This window comes from Priapulus caudatus, unplaced genomic scaffold (genome assembly GCF_000485595.1).
Source record: "Priapulus caudatus unplaced genomic scaffold, Priapulus_caudatus-5.0.1 Scaffold191, whole genome shotgun sequence".
Classification (NCBI taxonomy): Eukaryota; Metazoa; Priapulida; class Priapulimorpha; order Priapulimorphida; family Priapulidae; genus Priapulus; species Priapulus caudatus.
The window spans coordinates 288,912-309,636 of record NW_014577252.1 but is presented as its reverse complement, the minus strand read 5'-3'; the positions used below and the strand labels follow the sequence as shown (position 1 = coordinate 309,636).

At 43.6% G+C, this 20,725-nt stretch overlaps 1 protein-coding gene across 7 annotated transcripts in view; it reads right to left on the bottom strand.

Moving 5' to 3' along the window:
* The window catches only part of LOC106807032 (rap1 GTPase-activating protein 1-like), a 115,598-nt gene that overhangs the window by 68,052 nt on the left and 26,821 nt on the right, over positions 1 to 20,725 (bottom strand). The window contains exon 2 of one of the 7 annotated variants that reach the window (XM_014809241.1): positions 13,581 to 15,438. The exons of 4 other annotated variants lie outside the window; for them this stretch is intronic. In XM_014809241.1, coding sequence (XP_014664727.1) covers positions 13,581 to 13,714 — 134 coding nt within the window. In that variant the 5' untranslated portion in view covers positions 13,715 to 15,438. Of the gene's footprint in view, positions 1 to 5,279; positions 6,400 to 13,580; positions 15,442 to 20,725 lie in introns of those variants that run through there. 2 more of the 7 variants (XM_014809240.1, XM_014809242.1) reach the window with 2 other exon arrangements.

Sequence of the window (20,725 nt, the reverse complement as noted above, 5' to 3'; positions counted from 1 at the left end):
TTACGGTTTAGGTTTTACGTTTACCGTTTACGTTAAAGTTAATTTACTTTTAACTTAACTTACTTACTTTACTTTTCTTTCTTTCGTTCGTTCGTCTCGTCGTCGTCTCTCTCTCTCTCTCTCTCTCTCTCTCTCTTTTTCTTTCCTTTCTTCTTCTCTCTCTCTCTCTCTCTCTCTCCTCCCTCCCTCCCTTTCTTCTCTCTCTCTCTCTCTCTCTCTCTCTCTCTCTCTCACACACACACGCGCACTCTCACTCTCTCTCGCCCCTCTCTCGATTTGTCTCTCGCTATCTATTTCTTTTGGCACGTTCCCTGTCTGTGTTTTTCGCTCCCTCTCTCTCCGTCCCCCCCCCCCTTGTCCGATCGCCCGCCCGTCCGTCCGTGCGTCCGGGTCTGTTTGTCAGTCAGCTTTCCTCTCTCTCTCCCTCCCTTAGCTTCTCTCTCGCTTCTTTGTCTCATTCTCCTTCTCTGTCGTCTCCTCGTGTTATACACACACACTAGTTTACCTGTAAATATCTGTATCCACTCAAAGGGATGTCCGGAGACCGGCACAAATATTTGTACACATTGTCTCAAACATCCCCACAACACTTCGTTGCGAAGACCGTTGCGCTTGATTTCCCTGTCGCGTATTTGCACATATGTGATCACTCGCGAAACTCGGTAATACACAAGACGTTCTGCGCGTATGTGAACAGGTCTTGAAAGTATCTCGGAGCTAGAGTAGATCTAAAACCAACCATCTCGGAACCCGCCATCACTTGACTGCAAAACATTTCTGGGCCAAACTATTGAGCCAGAAATGATCATTGCTGTGTTCATTGTGGCACGGCTCTAAATGTCTATCCTTGCAGAATGGAGAAAAACAACGATCTTATCTGGTCACTGGAAGACTGGACTGACATAAATTACAGTTTACCTCAAAGTTTAATTTTTTTAACACACACATAAACATTCGTATTAAATATTGCACCGATCGCTCTACAATTAACCTACATCTATACTTCATGATTCATAAGGCAAACGCAAGTTGGGGATTTCGTTACTGTGGACTTAATCATGGGAATATAACTGATGGGAAAATCATGAATGAACTGTCAACTTCATGTCAACACGAGAAGACAAAATACCTGAGACATGCCCCTAGGGTAACGATAATAACAGAGTGGCCGGTACACGAAATCTACAATCACAGCACGCATACCAACAAGCGATCCGTTTGCTGTTTCACATGCCGAACATTGCAACAAACGACTTTAGAAATGTCACCTTGTACTTTTCGTCACGCGGGAAAATTGGCCTTCAAGTGACTGGCAAGTTTACTCTCGGTTTCGGGAAAAGATGCAGCGGCGGCGGCATTCGCTAAGTCAAAAGGCGCGTCACTGACGTTGGCATTCACCTGAATTCTAACTATTGTGTAGCGCGAATAATTGTAAAACGGTGTTGTGGGTGCCGCGTGCCTACACCAGTGCAAATCTCACCGACAAAGAGCAGTGGCCTAAAATCTGACCATTGTCCAGTCAAAGTATTTGGGGGTTGTCAGAACGATAAGCAACCCAAAGATTGGGCTTAGTCTAAACTGTTTATCCGTAACTGTCGTCAGAAAAAAGTTTATCGCGAGAAATTTATCGCAGAACTGTAGTTATTAGAGAGCCAGAGAAAGAGCGCGAGAGAGCGAGAGAGAGAGCGAGAGGTAGGGGGACGAGGGGAGAGAGAAGGGAGAGAGAGAAAGATATATATATATATATATATATATATATATATATATATATATAGCCAGAATGCAGAGTGCATAACACATAATAAAATCAGGATTGAATAATAATAGATAAAATAATAATAATCTATTATTATTCACTCCTAATAAAATGATTGCTCATCATATGTTATATGCGTCATCTTCATATTATGACGCATTCCCCAATATTACAGGGTGGAATTATACATAAGAGCAGAATATCCCATTATAACAACACAATGTAGGTGCAAATTAATCTATTTTTGTTAGTCTTCGACCTCTTTATGCCCGCCACTTCACATGCATTCTTCAGTATAGTCTACTCTAGCAAAGCAGTGCTCTGTTGGCTCGCATGCAAACCGAATATCAAAATGCGATTACATATTATGCACGACAGAGCATTGTATTTCGCAGCGTATATATACCACAGCGGATTTACCGTGCAAATAACAAGACTGATCAAAAGACGCTCGACTCACTCTACCTAAATGCATTGAACGTACAAACGTCATTGCGAAACGATGACGAGTAATCAGGTTATTTTATACGTGAGAAGAAACGAGACGGCTAGGTTAGCATAAGTATTTTTAAATGGGATGAACAATTTATAAACAGCTCCAATTCAATGTGTTTCAGCTATAGCGTTGACGCGTCTACGTCCTTGCCTAACACAGTATGTACATCAGGAGTAGGTAACCCCTATTACCCCCGAGAATAATCCCTATTATCTACTTCTGATGTACATGAAGGTACATATATGCCCGCGCACAAAATACGGCATCGTGCTGTAGATGTAAGGAGTTTCTTTTAAATTGCTATCTTTTGACGCTCGACTTGCTACATCCGCGTCCAGCCGCACACACAAACACGTTGCAACCCTGCCGCACGCGCTCGGCTCTTTAATCCTGTTTCGACGCTCGCACGACGCACATGACAAATAGCAAGAGAGAGACCAGGTGAACGGTGTTTGTAAGAGAGCGTATCGCTGCGCAGCCGTTGCATCATGCACCTGGCCACTCACGGAGCTTAACCCGGATTAAATGCCAACCGGAGAGAATTTATTATCAGTCGTTATGCCCGTAACGTGCGTCACTCTGACCAAAACTTGCCTAAGGTTCGCGACAATTCCGAAGGCATATGGCGTGTATAAGTGCGTAAGTATAGTCGCGGTGAAAAAGTACAATTTTTTTGTCCTAGCGTCACCGGTTATGCAATTGACCGTTGCAACGACTTCGCCGAAATTTATGAAAGGAACCAATAATAAAACGATAATACGATAATCATAACTCCAAAAACAATGGTTGCAATCACGCGGCTCAAGTATGGGTTGGCTAAGTAATTCCTGGCTCCTAAAGTAGATTTAAAAAAATTTCATCAAATTCCCTAAAAAATATCCGAGGAACGGAATCCACTCATGACTAATTAAAGTGCGTATATTTTTAATAGATGCATAAAATTGGATCGGTGGATATTCAACAGTTGCGGTATAGTGTAATATATATATCTTTAGTTAAGCAATTCAGAGACGTGAAATTTACCTGCAATACATTGGACACCACAAGCACGGGTCCCAAGATGACTAGGACATGATGACGCGCATATAGCTTTATGAAAACGCAATCAGTGGAGTAGTTAGGGGGGGCAAAGGGTGCCATGGCCCCCCTGTTGATCCGAAAATAAAATAAATAAAAACATTAATTGTTTTACTAAAAAGAGAATTGTTGCAGTCAGAATGAAGGCTGTACATGTCCTCAAAAGTGCCTCAAATACCATCTCCTGCGATCTACATTTTCAAAATTTTCTGGTCGAGGACCCCCATACCCCCCGCCTGTCTTTCACCCCCTCCTTGGAATCCTGGATCCGCCACTGAACAATTACTTATCTTGGGAGCAGAGAACAACTAACAGAAATGTCGCCTTTTTGCATGGCGCCCAAAACAAAGATTGCAGAGCTGAGAGGTGGGGGAGTGTAGTGTGTGGAGAGGGAGGCGGAGGAACCATTATCATTATAATATTAAGTCATCCACTATTTTGTGCAGTTCACTGTTTTTGGCCCCCTGTTAAAAAATCCTGGCTACGCCACTGAAGGACATTGTCCTAAGTTTTATTTTATCACCAAGTGAACAGTGCACACCACCAGCACGGCATGGCATTCTTTATCATTATGCCCCCATATTAAAATTTTCTTTCGAGGTCAACAGAACGCCCTTCATAGATACGCAACGTCCCTGGCGAATGATGAAGAGATATTCTGTAAGTGATATATTCACAAACACGCGTTTCGGTATTGGCATTTATTATCACAATGCAAGGAATATACGAGAATAATTCAACTAGGCGCGGCAGTAGAGACACACTGCTGCATAATAAATCGCAATAAATATACGCATACAAATGTTACCGCACTGGTATAATAATAATCTGTTACCCAAATCTGCTATAATGACAAATAGACAGTGTGAAAATTATCAAGCAGAGAACTATGGAATAAGATTTTTGAATAAGAAACAAATTCACAATAAGGGCATATTCTAACAGCTCGAGTTTAGCTGGGAGGCCATATTCTTCACTGGCCAGCATCTGTACACGACTTCTTTATCGTACGTCCAACAACAACAACGAATTTGTATTCACCACACCTTCATCTGAGCTCGTGTTTTTACAGTTCGGCCTACTGTATGTATCGCGGGTTACTCGCGCCATGGCCACCACCAGTGCTACTCTTCGCAGCTGTACGAGCCGTATCAGAACAGGTCCCCCGACAAATGAACGCCTTTGATGGAAGCATCGTTCCCCCTGGGCAATGACATGTTACAACTTATAGTCTGCCATCAGGACGAACACAGGATATGTTGCTTTTTAAATAATAATAATCGAACATGCCGTTTTCGGCGGTATGCGGTGGTACCTTTGAGTTGCAGTAACAACTGCTTTGATGACTTCTGTTGAAAGCTAACAGGAGTAGTGGTACTGGGTTTGGGTAATCATGTATGATTATCTTATCATAACCATCTACTCTTATTCATTTTACTGTGGCGGCGTAATATTCAGTTAAGGACATACCACTGCGTAAATACCATGTCAAGTCGTTTGATGTTAGAAACGAAACGAAATATAAACTGCCTCCACAATAATTAAATGTGCAATTATATGCCAATGGAATTTAAAACGATATGTAATAGAAAGAGAATATCCGTGAGAAATCGTTTCTGCGGAACCGACAGGTAAAAACAACAATTTGCGTGATACTCGTAAGTTACACGTAAATTGGCCACCCGAACTCCAAATGGTTTCGCACCTGTACGAACATCGTATTCAGCCAGGATGCAATTTAATAGCAAATAATCGTATGAATGTATGTATATGAGTCAGCAACATCGCTGCTGGAATATGCCGCCACTCCCGCGACGTTCATCGTCGAAGACAATCGTCTGAGTAACTAAATCATCAGAGTAATCAAACAAGTGTTGTTCGAGTAGAAGAAAAAAAATACGATAACTGGACCATAAATGCGCGCAGCTTTTTTTCAATTCGGAAACTTACAGCAAGCTGCTGAGAGTAGGACGTCGAGTTATCTCCCTCTTCCTCAGACTCAACCGCTTCACCATCCTGTTCACGTAGGTTCTATGGGACATTCGTACGCGGACAGCTGCGCTCCCGGGAGACTCGTCACGTGAAAGAGAATTTCTCGTCGACCATGCACTGACGCGCGGCGCGATGAATTGTTCACGATTTCAGCGAAGCGATACACATATCGGATGTAACCATGGATTCTTGTAGACGTTAGCGTTCCCGTCGCATTCACCACACGCAAGAGAGAGAAAAAATTCCGCACTTTAGCGCACGAACACTGCAACCAGCGCAGCAGTGTGTCCCTCTATCATCGCACTATACCCGTGCAGTAACTTGTCCACATTGAAAATTTAATTGTAGTCCTACCACAGCAGTGCGCGCAGCAGAGATGAAGGCACGCAATCGAGTAGACGCTCTAACGACGATTGAAAGGAGATTAGAACTGTACCGCTCGCTGCCTGCGCCGAGACTCCGCTCTGTTCGCCGAGACAATGGCTCTGGCAGAAGCTAGACTCGCTGCACATATAGCTCGCGTAACAAGCAAGCTCGCCGCAAATCCACGAAACGCTAGACGCGCGCTTCGTTCCGTCATTTGGCGAAACACTAACAATCTCTCGCGTGGCTCTTCGCCGACCACGAGTAACTAATGAGCGGCTGAAATGGGCTGATTTGCGCAGATGATCACCAGAAAATTGCCACCCGCAGCGACAGGTCGGTCGCGAGTTGCGCCGAAATCACACCTGCACGGAACCTCAGCTGATTAAATTGCGACGGGTTCTCTCCCGATGTCGAAAAGAATCCAGGATGACTGATGACGTTGCGTAGCTGGATCGACGACACCACCGGAGCGTGCGCGTCGCCCTGTCGTGGCTTTAACTCCGACCAAGATGCAAAGACACCGATCAGACGCATCAGTATTGCTCGATCACCCTGCCGACATTGCACGCACAATATTACAGATTCTTGGTTCCGTCACAGTTTGGACTACTTACACGGAATAAAGGTCAAGAACTGTTACACGCCACCGGCCCAAGCACTCGAGCCTTACATAAGACGCGAGCAAGCGCTAGCAAGCAACCCACTATGCAGCTCTGTCCTGCGGTGGCTTGTGACCTGGTAGCTACACCCACGCCGTACAGGATACAACTCGGCACAACGCCATTCTTTCTAAGTGAAGTCAGCCGTAAAGCGATAGACTGCGATTCAAGCGCGGCCGGGTAATGGGTGGTTACGGTCCCACCAAACAAAGCCGTATTTGTACTTCGGCTCACAGCAACGAGGAACAGTCGAGAGAGTTGCGTTACCCTGTGCTCACGTTACTAGTGGGCGCTACCCTATGCGGTGGAATGCGACGCCAACAACGACGATGGCGTTCAGGTGTAGGCGTGCCACCGAATATTGTTGATTAATCGCGCGAGTAGTTGTATAGAATTGAAGTTCACGAAATCCTAACACGCACGTATCAAATTCATGCAATTAAAACACCAACAAAAATCGCCATTCAAAGTCAACGTGGTTATATTTCACGATGATTATTTTCAGTAGGAGAAATCCAGATTTATTTCGTTATGATTGTGCGAAAACAGTCATAAGGATTACCATAAAATTCTAAGGTATATAATATTTCGACGTTACGTATTGATGTTGATACAATAATTACGCTGAATTATACTTATTGTAATATATTATGTTCAGCTGTTGCTAACAGATTCGAGCAGGTCCTCGTTCGCGCTCACCATGCTACAAGCCAACCTTATTTACCACACGTTTTATTGCATGTAATCAGGAGTCTATCAATGTCATTGCCATAAAATTACCTGAAATAACATCAAAGGATCAACAGTGTTTGATGCTGTGATACGACACCGAGAGCATTTATTACAGGTTTACTGTCAAACTGAAGTTCAATAGACATTGTTAAGTGCACATAAGATAATGAGCTGTAATTGCACCACTACGCATTTGCTCTATTTTGTAATGGGAATTCTGTTTCTATTCTGCATGACCGTATCTGCATGACTGCAGCGAACGTCCATTCCACGAAGGATTATAGCATCTGCGTTGTGAGACGACATTCAAAATGCTCATGACTTTGTCACTCTATTGTGTTGCAGCCTCAATTCTTATCTCCCGCAACAGTATTCACTGCATGGGCTCGGTCCTTTCATATCCACATGTCTTCCTGGGCTGCCTTTTCTGCTGATTTCAAAGAAACTTTGGATGTGTGGTGTCGTTCTGTTCAAAGCTGATAAGATTGAAATCTGCTTTCAACAATCCTTCATTGAGAAACGAGGACACGGTAGTTGGGAGTAGGCGCAATAGGATTCTTGCGTCCGTGTTCATCAGTATTAGGGCTTACCACGCTCGATGTCAGTGATGAATGCAACGTCGGCTGCAACCACGTTTCACTACTTTCTACGCGTGGCAAGTAAAAATGTGCACGGATGACCCGAAGACCACAAATAATGTGCAATGTTTAACGTAGAGAAATTAGTTGGTAACTAAATCGCTATAAGCGAAACTACACACCCCCAATTGTACATTTAGAATCATCTATTCTCTGCAAAACTTCGATGCACGCGTTCATTGTCTGACACGGTGGTCTGCGCGTGCAATAGCAGCGTATCATACGATCACGTCGGAGGTGATGATATCCAATCAAGCTATACATGGTACATATCATACAAAGTAAACTGACCTATTTCGTGAATGAATAACGGTAATAAAAGAAACGAGCAAAAGATTATTTATTCTCATCAGCACAGGCGGGTCTTGACAGGGGACAACTGGCGAAGGAAGACACGCCGTGTCTGCACAACCACGATATGGTTTACGCATATCTGCATTTCCTTCCGTACAATGCACCATCAGGAATTAAGTACCGTTGTCTCATATTATCTGTCCCAGTATACAACTGGCTCAACTTCGTATAACCCGAGGCGTGCTCTCGATATCTGTGCTAAACGAAAGTTTGTATCTCGGGGGCAGTTATTCGTACACTGCTACGCTCTAGTGTTGCAACAGATCTCATCGTCTCTGTCGAGAGTCACAGACAACAGCAATTAGGACGAACTTTCAAATGTGCTAACAAAGAATCATGTGACATTTCTGCGGAACAAAGACTGAACTCAGGTCTTCGTGTCACGATGTGATAAGATGTGCTTAACGGTACACATCACCGTGGTAATTTATATTAGCAGGCTAGAATCGTCATTGCTAATTAATGGCACTGCACGTTACACGTTTGCCCACGCGGGTAATCAATATTATTTTACCGGGACTCGGTCATCTCTGTAAACATTTTTCATATTTCAGGTTATATCACTTTAGACAATTAATTTTAAAATGTCGCAAGGCGGGCACTGGAATTGTCACGGACTGATAATCTCTGTTAGATCAAGCATGGCTTCTAATTATTACAGCGGATGCTGACGAACTCTCACCGGTGTCCACGCCATCTACCTAATCTTGTTGGCGCCACAACGCGGAGAGCCGCTTTCATTTTGCTCCAGTTTGCATGTGCCGGATGTGGCCGCGCTGCAATTACCCGACAGTTACTATAGGTCACTCACACGTACGCGCACACACGTACACGCGCGCACAGGGCGCGCGGGTACTCTCCTCACAGTTCACAGCTCACTCGTGATCACGTGTCTATACTTCACCAGCAACAAACTCTACGGCTCAGCTGTCATGCATGGCCTAGCCGGTCATTGTTGCTGCGGTGGTTGTCAGGTGACTGACTATCTGTACTGTCGGATAATTGAGGTGTTTTTACTACGGAAAGAGTACGCTGAGATTTCTATACGCGTCCACGCACGGATCTTTACGACCTCAGTTAATTAGGCGCGTATAAAAAGAGCGTCCTAGTATTACGCAGCCTAGTATTATAGATGTAGCGTGACTCTAATTGCGGGTACGTGACAAAGATAGCAAATCAGTCGCGTGATCTCAGACATTGTAACGATTTTATATTCATTTTCCACATTTCTAGTCTTAGAGAATAATCGTAGGTAGCTATTAACAAGATACCCCCATCCACGTTAATACTATAATGTGTATAGGTCAGTAGCTGCCAACTGATAGGTGCATGACCTAAAGTCCTAAACGATCTGTAAACGCTATTCAGTCAACATGTATAAGATTCTCTGGGCATATATGACTGCATATTCCTGCAAATGCACTCCCCTCAACAACCGAACAGGAAGTACAATAAAAGCTTCCATGGGAAAATCGAGCCAACTGATCCTTTGAAAAGTTGTTTTCCCAAAAGATGTAACTTTTGAAGTATGTTGGTTGGGAGTCCGCGCATTGAAGGCTAAGTCTATTCACTCGGCGGATTAGACCACCTTATTCTCTACATACCGGCCGGTTTTTCCTCGGGGTTTTCCCGAACTGTGTCTACCACAAAGATGTACGGCTCGTCGGGTATGTATTAGGAGCGACAGCTACATAAAGATGCCCCGTAGACGGGCTGCACACTGGTGGCACATTATGAAGGCGCAGCATTTGCCGTTGAGCGCTTATCGCGATGGGAAATCTGAGGATTCTCCCGGAGACTCTCCCATGTACTGCTCGTGTGCAGATAGCGTCGACTCGACCCTCGTACATAGCAGATCGCAATTATCTCTGAAATCGCGCGCGTTTTCCAGATACCGCAGTGTAATGATGAGCGATAGTTTAACTCCGCCGAATTCGCTATATTCCTTTCACGATTGGAAATAAAGTCGGCGTAGTATTTAGCTGCAGATTGGAATACAAATATATCCTTGTTGTATTGGAATACGGTCCTTTGTGCAGGAGAGAAGGGGGCTAATTACGTATTCAGGAATTGAATCGCAATAAATTTTGAAGCAATAATGGCGACGAACGCAAAAAGATTTTTTCATAGGCGTTACCACGCCATCGGAATCAGTTCTGTTTATTTAGGTCTTGCATACTTTATCGTACCTATTTTGTACAGATTGATACTTTGCGTGCGATGAATCATTCCATCTATATCTTTCAGTAGACTGATTCGGCGTGGCGCTAAACAATGACTGGTGTGCGAGCGTGCATAGGACCGCAAAATGCAGTTGATATTCAAGCGATTAGCTTTCGAGGGCAAGGTCTATTATTTTAGTGAAACGGCAGTATAGCAGTTACATGTCACATATTATTATAATCACATGTGAATTACCACGTGCTACTCGCTCTGTGCCCAGTAGCAACATCACTCGACAGCGTTAAAACACTACGCGTAATTGAACGAATAACTTTTTGTAAAGTAAGGGTTACGCCCCGACGTGTATGGCTTTGTCCCACCCACGAGCAATTAATGCACTCATAGAAGGCGAGCCAAATGACTTTTGGTCGCTCATAACTTGTTTTCATCATTGTTTTCATTGTTGGTCGTCATTATTTTGTTTATGCCACATAAAGTTAGATGTCACTGATGTTCATACCAGTGGGTGTGGTTAAAGAAGGGATGGCCCCGTCGGCACGTTCAACCTGGCATATTGCACCACCGACTGGTTATTCAGGTTACCGGTCACTTTTAAGCGGGAAAAAGATAGATGCGCGCGTGTCCCACAACATCACATGCTAGAGAGGGTTGCGCTGTGATTGGTAGAATTATGATTGAATTTAAATAAATTTGTCATAGCTTAAACAGGCCCAGCAGTCTTGGGCAGAGTAATACGATCCAGGACACACTTCAGGATTCCTTCAACGTTCTATCTGGTGATGTACTACTGAATAATAAATACGTTCCGTGTTGCGGTTTTTTGTCACGCATGTATGCTACGTACGTGCATAGCAAAATCACAGCCCGAACATCTCACAAGGTCTTCCCATGGAAACAATCAATACTGCGTAGATTTACTTTAGGCTTAGCAAAGAGTACGTAATAGAAGAAGCAATGGCATCTTCATCACACGTACGCACGCACGCACGCACACAAACACGCACGCAACACGCCGCACGCACATAATACTGGCTCTATGCAGTCTGGCTGCCTTACTGCGTCACTTCACAGCATGAGTGGCATAGAAATGAAATTCGAGTAGTTGAAATTCAGCTTCGCTTCGGGGAAACGTTCAAAAGTGCATTCGATTTCTCCCGTTTATAGGATTACGTGTTTCTTGCACTTTTTCACAGTTCTATTGCTTTGTGTCTCGAGGGTGTGCAGATTAACTAAACACAGCAACTCGCAATGAATAACATTTAAATCGTTAGACTTGGGGAAGGGAGAAATTTATGCTAGCTAGATTATCAGCGCGGCGCAACTAAAATGACCTATTAGAAAAAAATGTGCGGGTGCTATTTTCGATTACTGTGGATGAACTTACGAATAATTAACTAGTCTTGCTGTCTGAAGTTAGCATGGACCAATCCTGCTTATAGCATCATTATATAGTCGAATCTAACTTGATCAAAATAATAAGAAATAAATATAGATAATCGAAAACAGACTCCCCGACGGCTCAGCATGACGACGAACCTTGCCCCCCACTGCCTCCCCAAGTTATAAATACGTGGAGCAATTGCCCATGTGTGAAGGCAGCGATGGGGCTTGTGACCTAAAGATACAGGTTCTTGGCGTATACCCGTAACCTTACGATTGATATAGCCGTGAAATATAATAAATATGTGCATTACAAATGGTGAACCTTGTTCAACTGTCACCCAATGTTATAAATATGCACAGCAATTGCCCGCGCATGAAGGTGGTGATGGGGTTTGTGAACTGAACATACAGGTTCTGGGCGTATACACGTAACCTTCTGATTGATATAGCTGTGAAGTAAACTAAAGGCGGCAACGGCGCAAGCCAAAGTGAGAAATAATACGTGCATTTACTAACCCTCATTAAAATTGTCTCGCAGTATTGCACCTTGATGATATATCTTGTGGCGTGTGGCACCTTTTATAGCTGTGCTACGCAGAAATTACCGAGGTTCCACATTTTTTAATCTGTCGCTATATCACAATGTAGCCAATAATATTATGTCAAGCACCGTGTACATGCAGGCACAAACAAATCGCTTAGCAAAGCCAGAAATACGTATATGCTGCTTTAAAGCACATTAAATACGCCGCATGTTCTTTTTTAGATGTGTCATCGCGTGGATTCATGCGGCTTTTCATCAAATGAGAAAATGGTTGCCAAACGTACAGCATGTGACATATACACTGTACATATCAGAGCTAGTATCATATTATATCTGTGGCCCGACATATACTAGACTGAATGCCAACGGGCGCAAGATTTGGCTGACATCATAAAAGCTAACTACATTTCAGTGAGAATATCCAAATCGGTACAAAAAGAAAGTTTAAAACGAGTACAGTTATCGTTCATCATTAACATAGTGCCATACTACCAATATAGGGGCTAACCTAAATAATATACGTTAAATTTGCATATTCCTTCGGGCGTAGAATGGATGAAATGCTTAAACACGGTAGGTTTCATTTTAAATAATAAAAGACTATAAAAAAAACTAGCAGAACAAAAACATGGAACGCCTACAGCTTGCACAGCAGCACTCAGAAACTAGTTCTCGACTGTTCTCAGGTTGGCTAATTTTATCTCATCCTTTGATCATGCAAATATCGCCACGATTACATATGATCTCAACTTTTTTTATTATTATATCACTTCTTATGATATTCTTATTAACTTTCATTCTTCTTCTTCTTCATCTTCTTCTTCTTCTTCTTCTTCTTCTTATTATATTATTTATTATTATAATAATAATTATTATTAAGTTTATACGACACATAACGATATACACAATATATTTGTATAGTAGCCCCCCCAACAACCCTTCGATTACCTACTCATTAGCTCGATTGTGTTTATTTTTGTCAGGCTTCAGGAGGTGTGGCTGAGCACAGGTTATGTACAAGTTTAAAATTGTATGACGGTTAGAAAACGTACGGAAGTATGACGGTTGCCTGTCTCATTGATGTAAGGGTGTTATCTTCGATAGATTGTACGATCTACTATGCAACACAATAATACAAAATGCACGCGCGCGCACACACACACACACACAAACAAATATACACACACACACACACACACACACACACACACACGCGCGCGCGCGCGCGCGCACGCACGCACGCACGCACGCACACACGCACGCACGCACGCACGCACGCACGAACGCACGCATACACACACATTGGGCCATATACGTACTAGCAAGAATCTCCAGACCGTGTTTATAAGTTTATATCATCATAATATTCTCTTTATATGAGTCATGAATATGGACTTACTTGAACAATCGTGACTGTCTTCCGAAATTGCGGAAGGACACGCAAGACTTCCATCGCTTTGGTGGCTTCCTGGCAGACATTCTTGCTGCATGCTGACTCAACGGCGTATCAAACAAGGACACTGAGCTAATCATGGCTGAAGACGATGGCTACGATAAGTTTTTAGTAAATTCTGCGCAATGCTGCCATGTGCTAACATGCCACAAACGCCGTCCTCTTTCTCTGCCTTCTCCTCGGTGGCGGAGCTTTGGTACGGCCTCACCGTTCAGATCAATCGCATACACACACGCACACGCTCGCGCGCATGTCCGAGCCCCACACTGCTGCCTTGGAGCATATATCGCCTGCCTTGCCGCGCAGGCCGCCGCCGCGAAGAATATTCACAAATAGATCTTAGAAATTGGCGCTCAGCAATCAGCGATGAATCACACCCGAGCCCTGGCAACGACGGCAAATCGATGGGACGGCGATCTGATTTACAGCTCGACTGCGGCTTCAATCACAACTCCATCGGCTACTTGTTGTCACTATCAGTCGTAATTGACAATGCAATTACGCATGCAAATGAGCGTCCGTCACGGTAGCTCGCCGCGAAGCCGGCTATAGTCGCAAGTTAGTCGCAGTTATCCCGCGGAGTGAATTTACTCGCAGACTTGATTGCTTGAACATCGCTGAACTCCTGGCTGGCTCATGTATGCTCGTGGTCGCAGGAGATTACAACCAGCACGTACGTCGTATGCTTTGCTCAAACAAAACTGGCCGTAATACGAGCGAATGTTGACCTGATCTACGTTGTTAGCAGGGCAGTTTCTGCCAAATGCTTACAATCACTATGTTCTGTTTCGAGTTGTTCGAGCGCACAGAAGCGAAAGCGCCCTGCTTCAATGACATAAATCTTGACAAAAATTATAAATGATCTTAGCGCCTGATCACATGCCAACTTGTCCACCACGAGCTCACCTCGCTCACTGTACATGCGCGGCGAAAGTCTTTCTTAGGCTGCCTGCCTTCAGCTCGGAGGAGTTGCTTTTCATTTCACTGACACCGTAAAAAGCGAGTACATCAGCTTTTCCGCCGCGCAATCCTTTCACCGAAATTCATAGCTTCTATGTAAGTCATCTGCAAGAGTAGGCTGGATGATGGCGCTGCCCATTTAATCCGACGCACCCCCGACGACGTCTCGCGTTATAGCGCAAGAGTTTAACGCGATGGTCAGACACGCCAAGGTCTCTCTCACTCACAATGGCGGCACAGCCAGCGCGCCGCTATGACCGTACAGCCGCTCGCACTCAGACCGAGAGCGAGCGAGAGACATGCAATTTCAAATACGAATATATCACTCTCGCCGGAGAACTTTTGCACACTGGCAGCCTTTTCGTTTCGACTTCTGCTGATGCGGGGCACTGCAATTAGCCTCCAGTCGTAATTAGCCACTGGTCGTAATTACTCGGCCGTGGGTCGGGACTGGGTGACTGCTCGCCGACGCTCCGCGTGCCACCGACCGACTATGTTTTTCTTTCTTCCGCGCGTTGAAACTTGCTGAAGCTGCGTCGGCGAGAATCCGATTTATAGAATTGTCCCGAATAACAACGCAGGAGAAGAATGATCAGGAGATGACGAATGAGGAGATGGAGGCGGCGGATGAGCAGGAGGAGGAGGAGGAGGAGGAGGAGAGCTGACGCACTCTACCCTACACACGCAGAGCTGTTAATCAATATGCTGTCGGTTCATGCAATCAGTGCCAATCCGTAGCAGTCAAACACAATTTGGCCAGTCCTGCTGTTATTCTTCGCACACATTTGGGCCCGCAGCTTTTAGAATACGAAGCATCACTCTCGTGGTGATATCGAATCAGCAACTGCTTTAGAATACAAATAATATCATTGATAATATATGGATTCATCGGAAAAACGAGATGGGTATATATATATACATATATATATATATATATATATATATATATATATATATATATATATATATACGCAAACACAATGTGGGTTACTCGATTTGTCGATGTAAATAACCAATGCTCCGCTGAGGGCACTGGCCAATATTACGTAACGCTGACGTTTATGACGTCAGTTTGTCGACCATAATAACCGCGAGTTTCAATAACACATAACAGAATCCATCGCCCCAGTCTAGAAATAGCAACAGCAAGTCGGTCATTCACATGTTATACCGAGGGATGTAGTGCCTGCATGGTTATAAGCGTTGTCAATAATTCCTGCATACTGGTACGCCGCACAGTGTGAAGGAAATGATGGTCTCAGGCCATAATGTACTTAATCCTGTTTCATCAAACTGCGTGACTTCCGCAGGCGGACGTCAACGACAGGCGTTAATTTTTATGTATACCGAAACGATGACGCAAGTGTGGCGATCCTTCAATCCACTGGCAGAAATGAGCGACAGAGGCACGTAGACATTTTCTATAGTAAAGCAAAGAGCAATATAATGTAGGAATCGTCTTTTTTTAAAACAATTGCTGATACCTCTTAATTCGAGGGTAATTAAAAGGGCAATATTACTCTAGAACGTGTTGTAAGACGTAAACGTAATTTGGATTTAGAGATACGATCCCGATTACGACCCCACTAGGTGCATTGATGTTTGCCCGACGAGCGCTATATATATTAGTTGACCAAGGTAGCAGCGCAATGCCATGTCATTTAAATGGAAATGAGAATACACTTTACGATTTCATGGTTTATGACTCATAAAGTGGCACAAAGAAGTTTGGATTCAGCGAATTCGTTACGATTCTTTTCACGCGGTAAAGCAATGAGTCATTTACCCCTCAAAACCAGGTTACATGAATGGTTGTCGCAGCAACGATTCGCTCAAGTTCAGTTCCAGGAGTATTCTGAATAGTAAGCAGCTACGCTATCTGATAATATAGCTTGGGCTCTAAAGCGTCTTCGTCTCTTCAATAGTATTGACGTGATGCTATGTGAAATAGATCTCATCTAGATAATGCTGTCAATATATTTGATAGTCCTGCAAGGCGCGCACCTACATAATTAGAGAGAGAGAAAGAGAGCGAGATCGAGGGGAAAGGAAAAAAGAGTGAGAGAAACAGAGAGGAATATATATATATATATATAATAAAAGAGAGAGGTGGAGGAAACAGTGAGATATCGCGATTGAGAGAGCGAGGTGCTGTGGGCCCACGCCCGAGAAAGAGACGAGAGGGGTGGAGAGCGCGGGTGAGAGAAAGATAGACGAGGAGAGAACTCGAGCGCGAGAAAGGAAGAGAGAGTGTCCAACAGAGAGGCCTTAATGGATCTCGAGGAAGCAGGCGACAGGATCTAAACATCTTATGAAGACATCTCACAATAATTCCACGTCTTGTGAGCTCTACAAGCATTTTGAAATCGGGCAAACTCGCAGGCAGCAGTTTCTCCTTGTGTACCACCATGATCAATACTAACGGTCGGAACGGGAGCAGGCACATGCAGCCGCACTCAATGATGCAGTGATATCACACATATCACGAAAAAAAAATTTATATTGAATTTTCAATGAACGCCAATAATGATAGTCCTGTGAAAAGTCCGGATCCGCATATATTTATATTACCAATCCAAATTAATCATCATATAAACTTCCAGGAGACTACTGGAAACAAATCGACATAGGCTACCGTGTTGCTCTAGATTTACATAATTGTGCATTTGCATTTTCTACTTACTGCCTGTCCAATTTGCATTCCGCCCCGCGTAGCTGCACAGAGCAGAACGTACACAAGGAAGTAACCAACAGACAAAGCCTATGTTTAGCAAATATTTGCGTGACGTTTTAAGAAAAACAATACAATGGCAGGAATCCTAGATCAATGCGATTTGCTTAAACTGTGTGCTTTTGCAATTCCCGCTAAAGCAAATGAGGGCAGCCCCATTGCAAAAGGCGATGTCGAGTGCATGTAGTACGCACGAACACCAGGAACAAAGGATAGTACCATTCACGGACAAGCTCCAATTACTTGCTATATATACTACTACTTCATTATCGGATATAGTCACTGTTTTAGCATTAGCTATAGCTACTGTACATATCGAAGATGAAAAGACATATTATCTAGACATACGCAATTAATGAAGCTATGTTGTAATCTAGCACTAACAGATTTTCAACAAAAAATCATCGCTGAAACTGTTTACTGTACCGGAGGACAACGTACCTACATAGCTATTACAGTTATATTCTACTATGAACTTTTTTTTCACTTTCTTTTGAAATCTATTTATTTGCTGGCACGTGCAACATGTCGCTATTGACGAGGCCGTGCTTTTGATTTGACAGTACGGAAGTGTTTGCAAGAACCGTACGTCTATGGTGAAAGTAACAAGGAAAGTCAATCTCTCAGAAGAAAACCAGTTGTCAACGTAGCGAGATATACATGACATTGTACTACATTACCAGAGCCGGAAATCGCCAAACTCATCAATTGATGAGAAGTCCGCCTTCACTTTGTCAGACAGAACGACAACAATGTATATATCGAGCTTCCCTGAGAAACATCCAAACTGAGTAAATCCACGAGTACATAATAGGCATTTCATATCTAATCTTAACTATATATATATATATATATATATATGGTTGTTGTGGTGAAGCTTGATGATGAGACATCTTCTCTCTCTCTCTCTCTCTCTCTCTCTCTCTCTCTCTCTCTCTCTCTCTCTCTCTCTCTCTCTCTCTTCTCTCTTCTCTCGTCTCTCTCTCTCTCTCTCTCTCTCTCGTCTCTCTCTCTCTCTCTATATTATATATATATATATATATATATTAGATGCTCGGAACGGGAATCATACATTCTTGACCATCCGAGCGTTAAAAATTGATTTTTGGACTTATCATAACCAGTACTAAACCATCAGAAAATGTTATATTTTGTTACGTGTGAGATTATGGAATGCAGTACGCCATAGAAATGCACACACTGCACTTATACGATGTTGCGCAGTCGTTACGCAGCAGTTGGAAATGTGGGTCGGAGTTAGCGTCTGAATTATAATTTTTCTGTGGTGCTATTAAGTATGATGCGTCTGCTCACATGCAACATTAACGAGTAGCCTTCTATAACAACAGGTGGGGGAAATACCGAAAATATTATAGGGACGTAACAAATTCCAAGAGCATTTTCGTTTGATAGTAATGCCATGCACACGTACCAAGCAGCGGCTAGCGCCAGTAAAATATAGAAACATGACCTAAGAAGTTGTATCGCCAAACGGCTTATCCCTGACCCTCAAGTACAGCCGAGCGTTGCTAACTACTACATCTTCCAATTAGTGATCTATTTACAGCAACCGCGGGTTCCGTGTTGGATATTCTAAATCCTATTCGCGGAGCGCGGTATTTTCTCGTGGTGGACTGAGATACGTACGTTCCACGCAAAAATCTGCTCATCGCTGCTACACATGTCTGAAAGTATTCCATTGATTGCGAGCCTTCCCCACAAGCAGCGTGCACGCGGTGTTTCCCGCTATATGTAGTGATGCCGCTATACGTGAATAACATTCACTGCATGTGCGCTTTCTCTACTAACGTGAAGGCCAGAGATTTGACAAGTCTCATCGCACATGCATTCGTGCGGCATTCATTGCGCTGACGTAATCGTACATGTCATCGTGCGTGTGCTGTACAAGTAGGTGCTTTTCGAAAAGGCAATGGTCGAAGGTGACCACGGTTTTATTACGGCGGCTATAAAATGACTAGTAAACGCGCAAACCGCCTGCAGCGAAGTCTGGGAAGCGAGATAGTATCTCGTACAGAATAAGACGCCACGATTTAAAATAACACGATACCGCGCGGGACGGCCACAGCACGAGAATTTAAATTTAACTTAATCTTAGCCAAGCGAAACGTACCGGCATATCATTAAAAGCTAGTTAGACTATAGACCTAGATAGGCTATAGTACGTATGCAAGCACACACACAAAATAGCTCGCTTTTTTACCTGGCCGGTGAGAATGATGTTTAGCATGCCGGCTGCTCTACTTGCCGTGCCACACATTTGCATACTGTGCATGCAAATCACATAATAATGTCTTTCTCAACTCTTCAAACTGCTAGCCCCTATAAGGAAAAGTTCATATATATATATATATATATATATATATATATATATACAGTGAATGTATATAGATATATATGTGTGTGTGTGCGTGCGTACGTGCGTGCGAGCGTGCGTGCATGCGTGCGAGCGTGCGTGCATGCGTGCGTGCGTGCGTGCGTGCGTGTGCGTGTGTGTGGTCGGTTTGGTGCGTGGATGAATGAATAAATGAATTAATGGATGGATGGATGGATGGATAGATAAATGGATGGGTAGATGGATAGATAGGTAGATAGTACTACTATTCTACCCACTACATCGCTCACACACTATTCGCGATAGCCACGATTATTTCAGAATCGCGAATCTATATATAGGTTCTAAATATGGGCATGACGCAAGAAGATTATTCAAACGCCACCTACGATCGAGCTTATTACCCGTAAGTTCATGAATGAACTGCAAAATTAATTTTGCCGCTGATCTGGAAAGAGAAGGGCGTTCGAATCATAGAGATGGGGCGGCCATGAATATTCACAACGCTTCGCGCGCAGTAACTGGTTTTGCTGTCCAGCTGCTGTGTCCTCAGAGAGTTTTCAGCCCGAATGATGCATTCAACATGTGGCTGCGACACGCCTTCATTAGTTTAACCTCTGCAGTTAATGCACTTTCCAACCGCATTCATCACCCTATCAACAGAATAAATTTTAGCTTCGAGGTAATTATTAGAAGCAGAAGATCTGATTGCTCTCTAAAATGCAATAGGTTGACGACTAATCTCCGTGGCATAAAAGCCGCCACTTTATGTTATCAACTTTAGCACGAAAACTGCCTATACATCGGGCAACAATCACGCAATGCTTTGCGTTAGCTGAACTATCCCAGACATATGGTATATGGAGGCTGAATTTAAACTCAGCATCCATTTACTAGTACCGTTACCACCCAGTGTAATTTTCGTTTAGGACGTAGACGTTGGCAGAAGCCGTGCGCTGACCAGATTAAATATAGATGGCACAGAACTAACATTCGTCATTAGTATTTCCTCAGAGACTCACCACTCGTTCATTATAAATACATCCT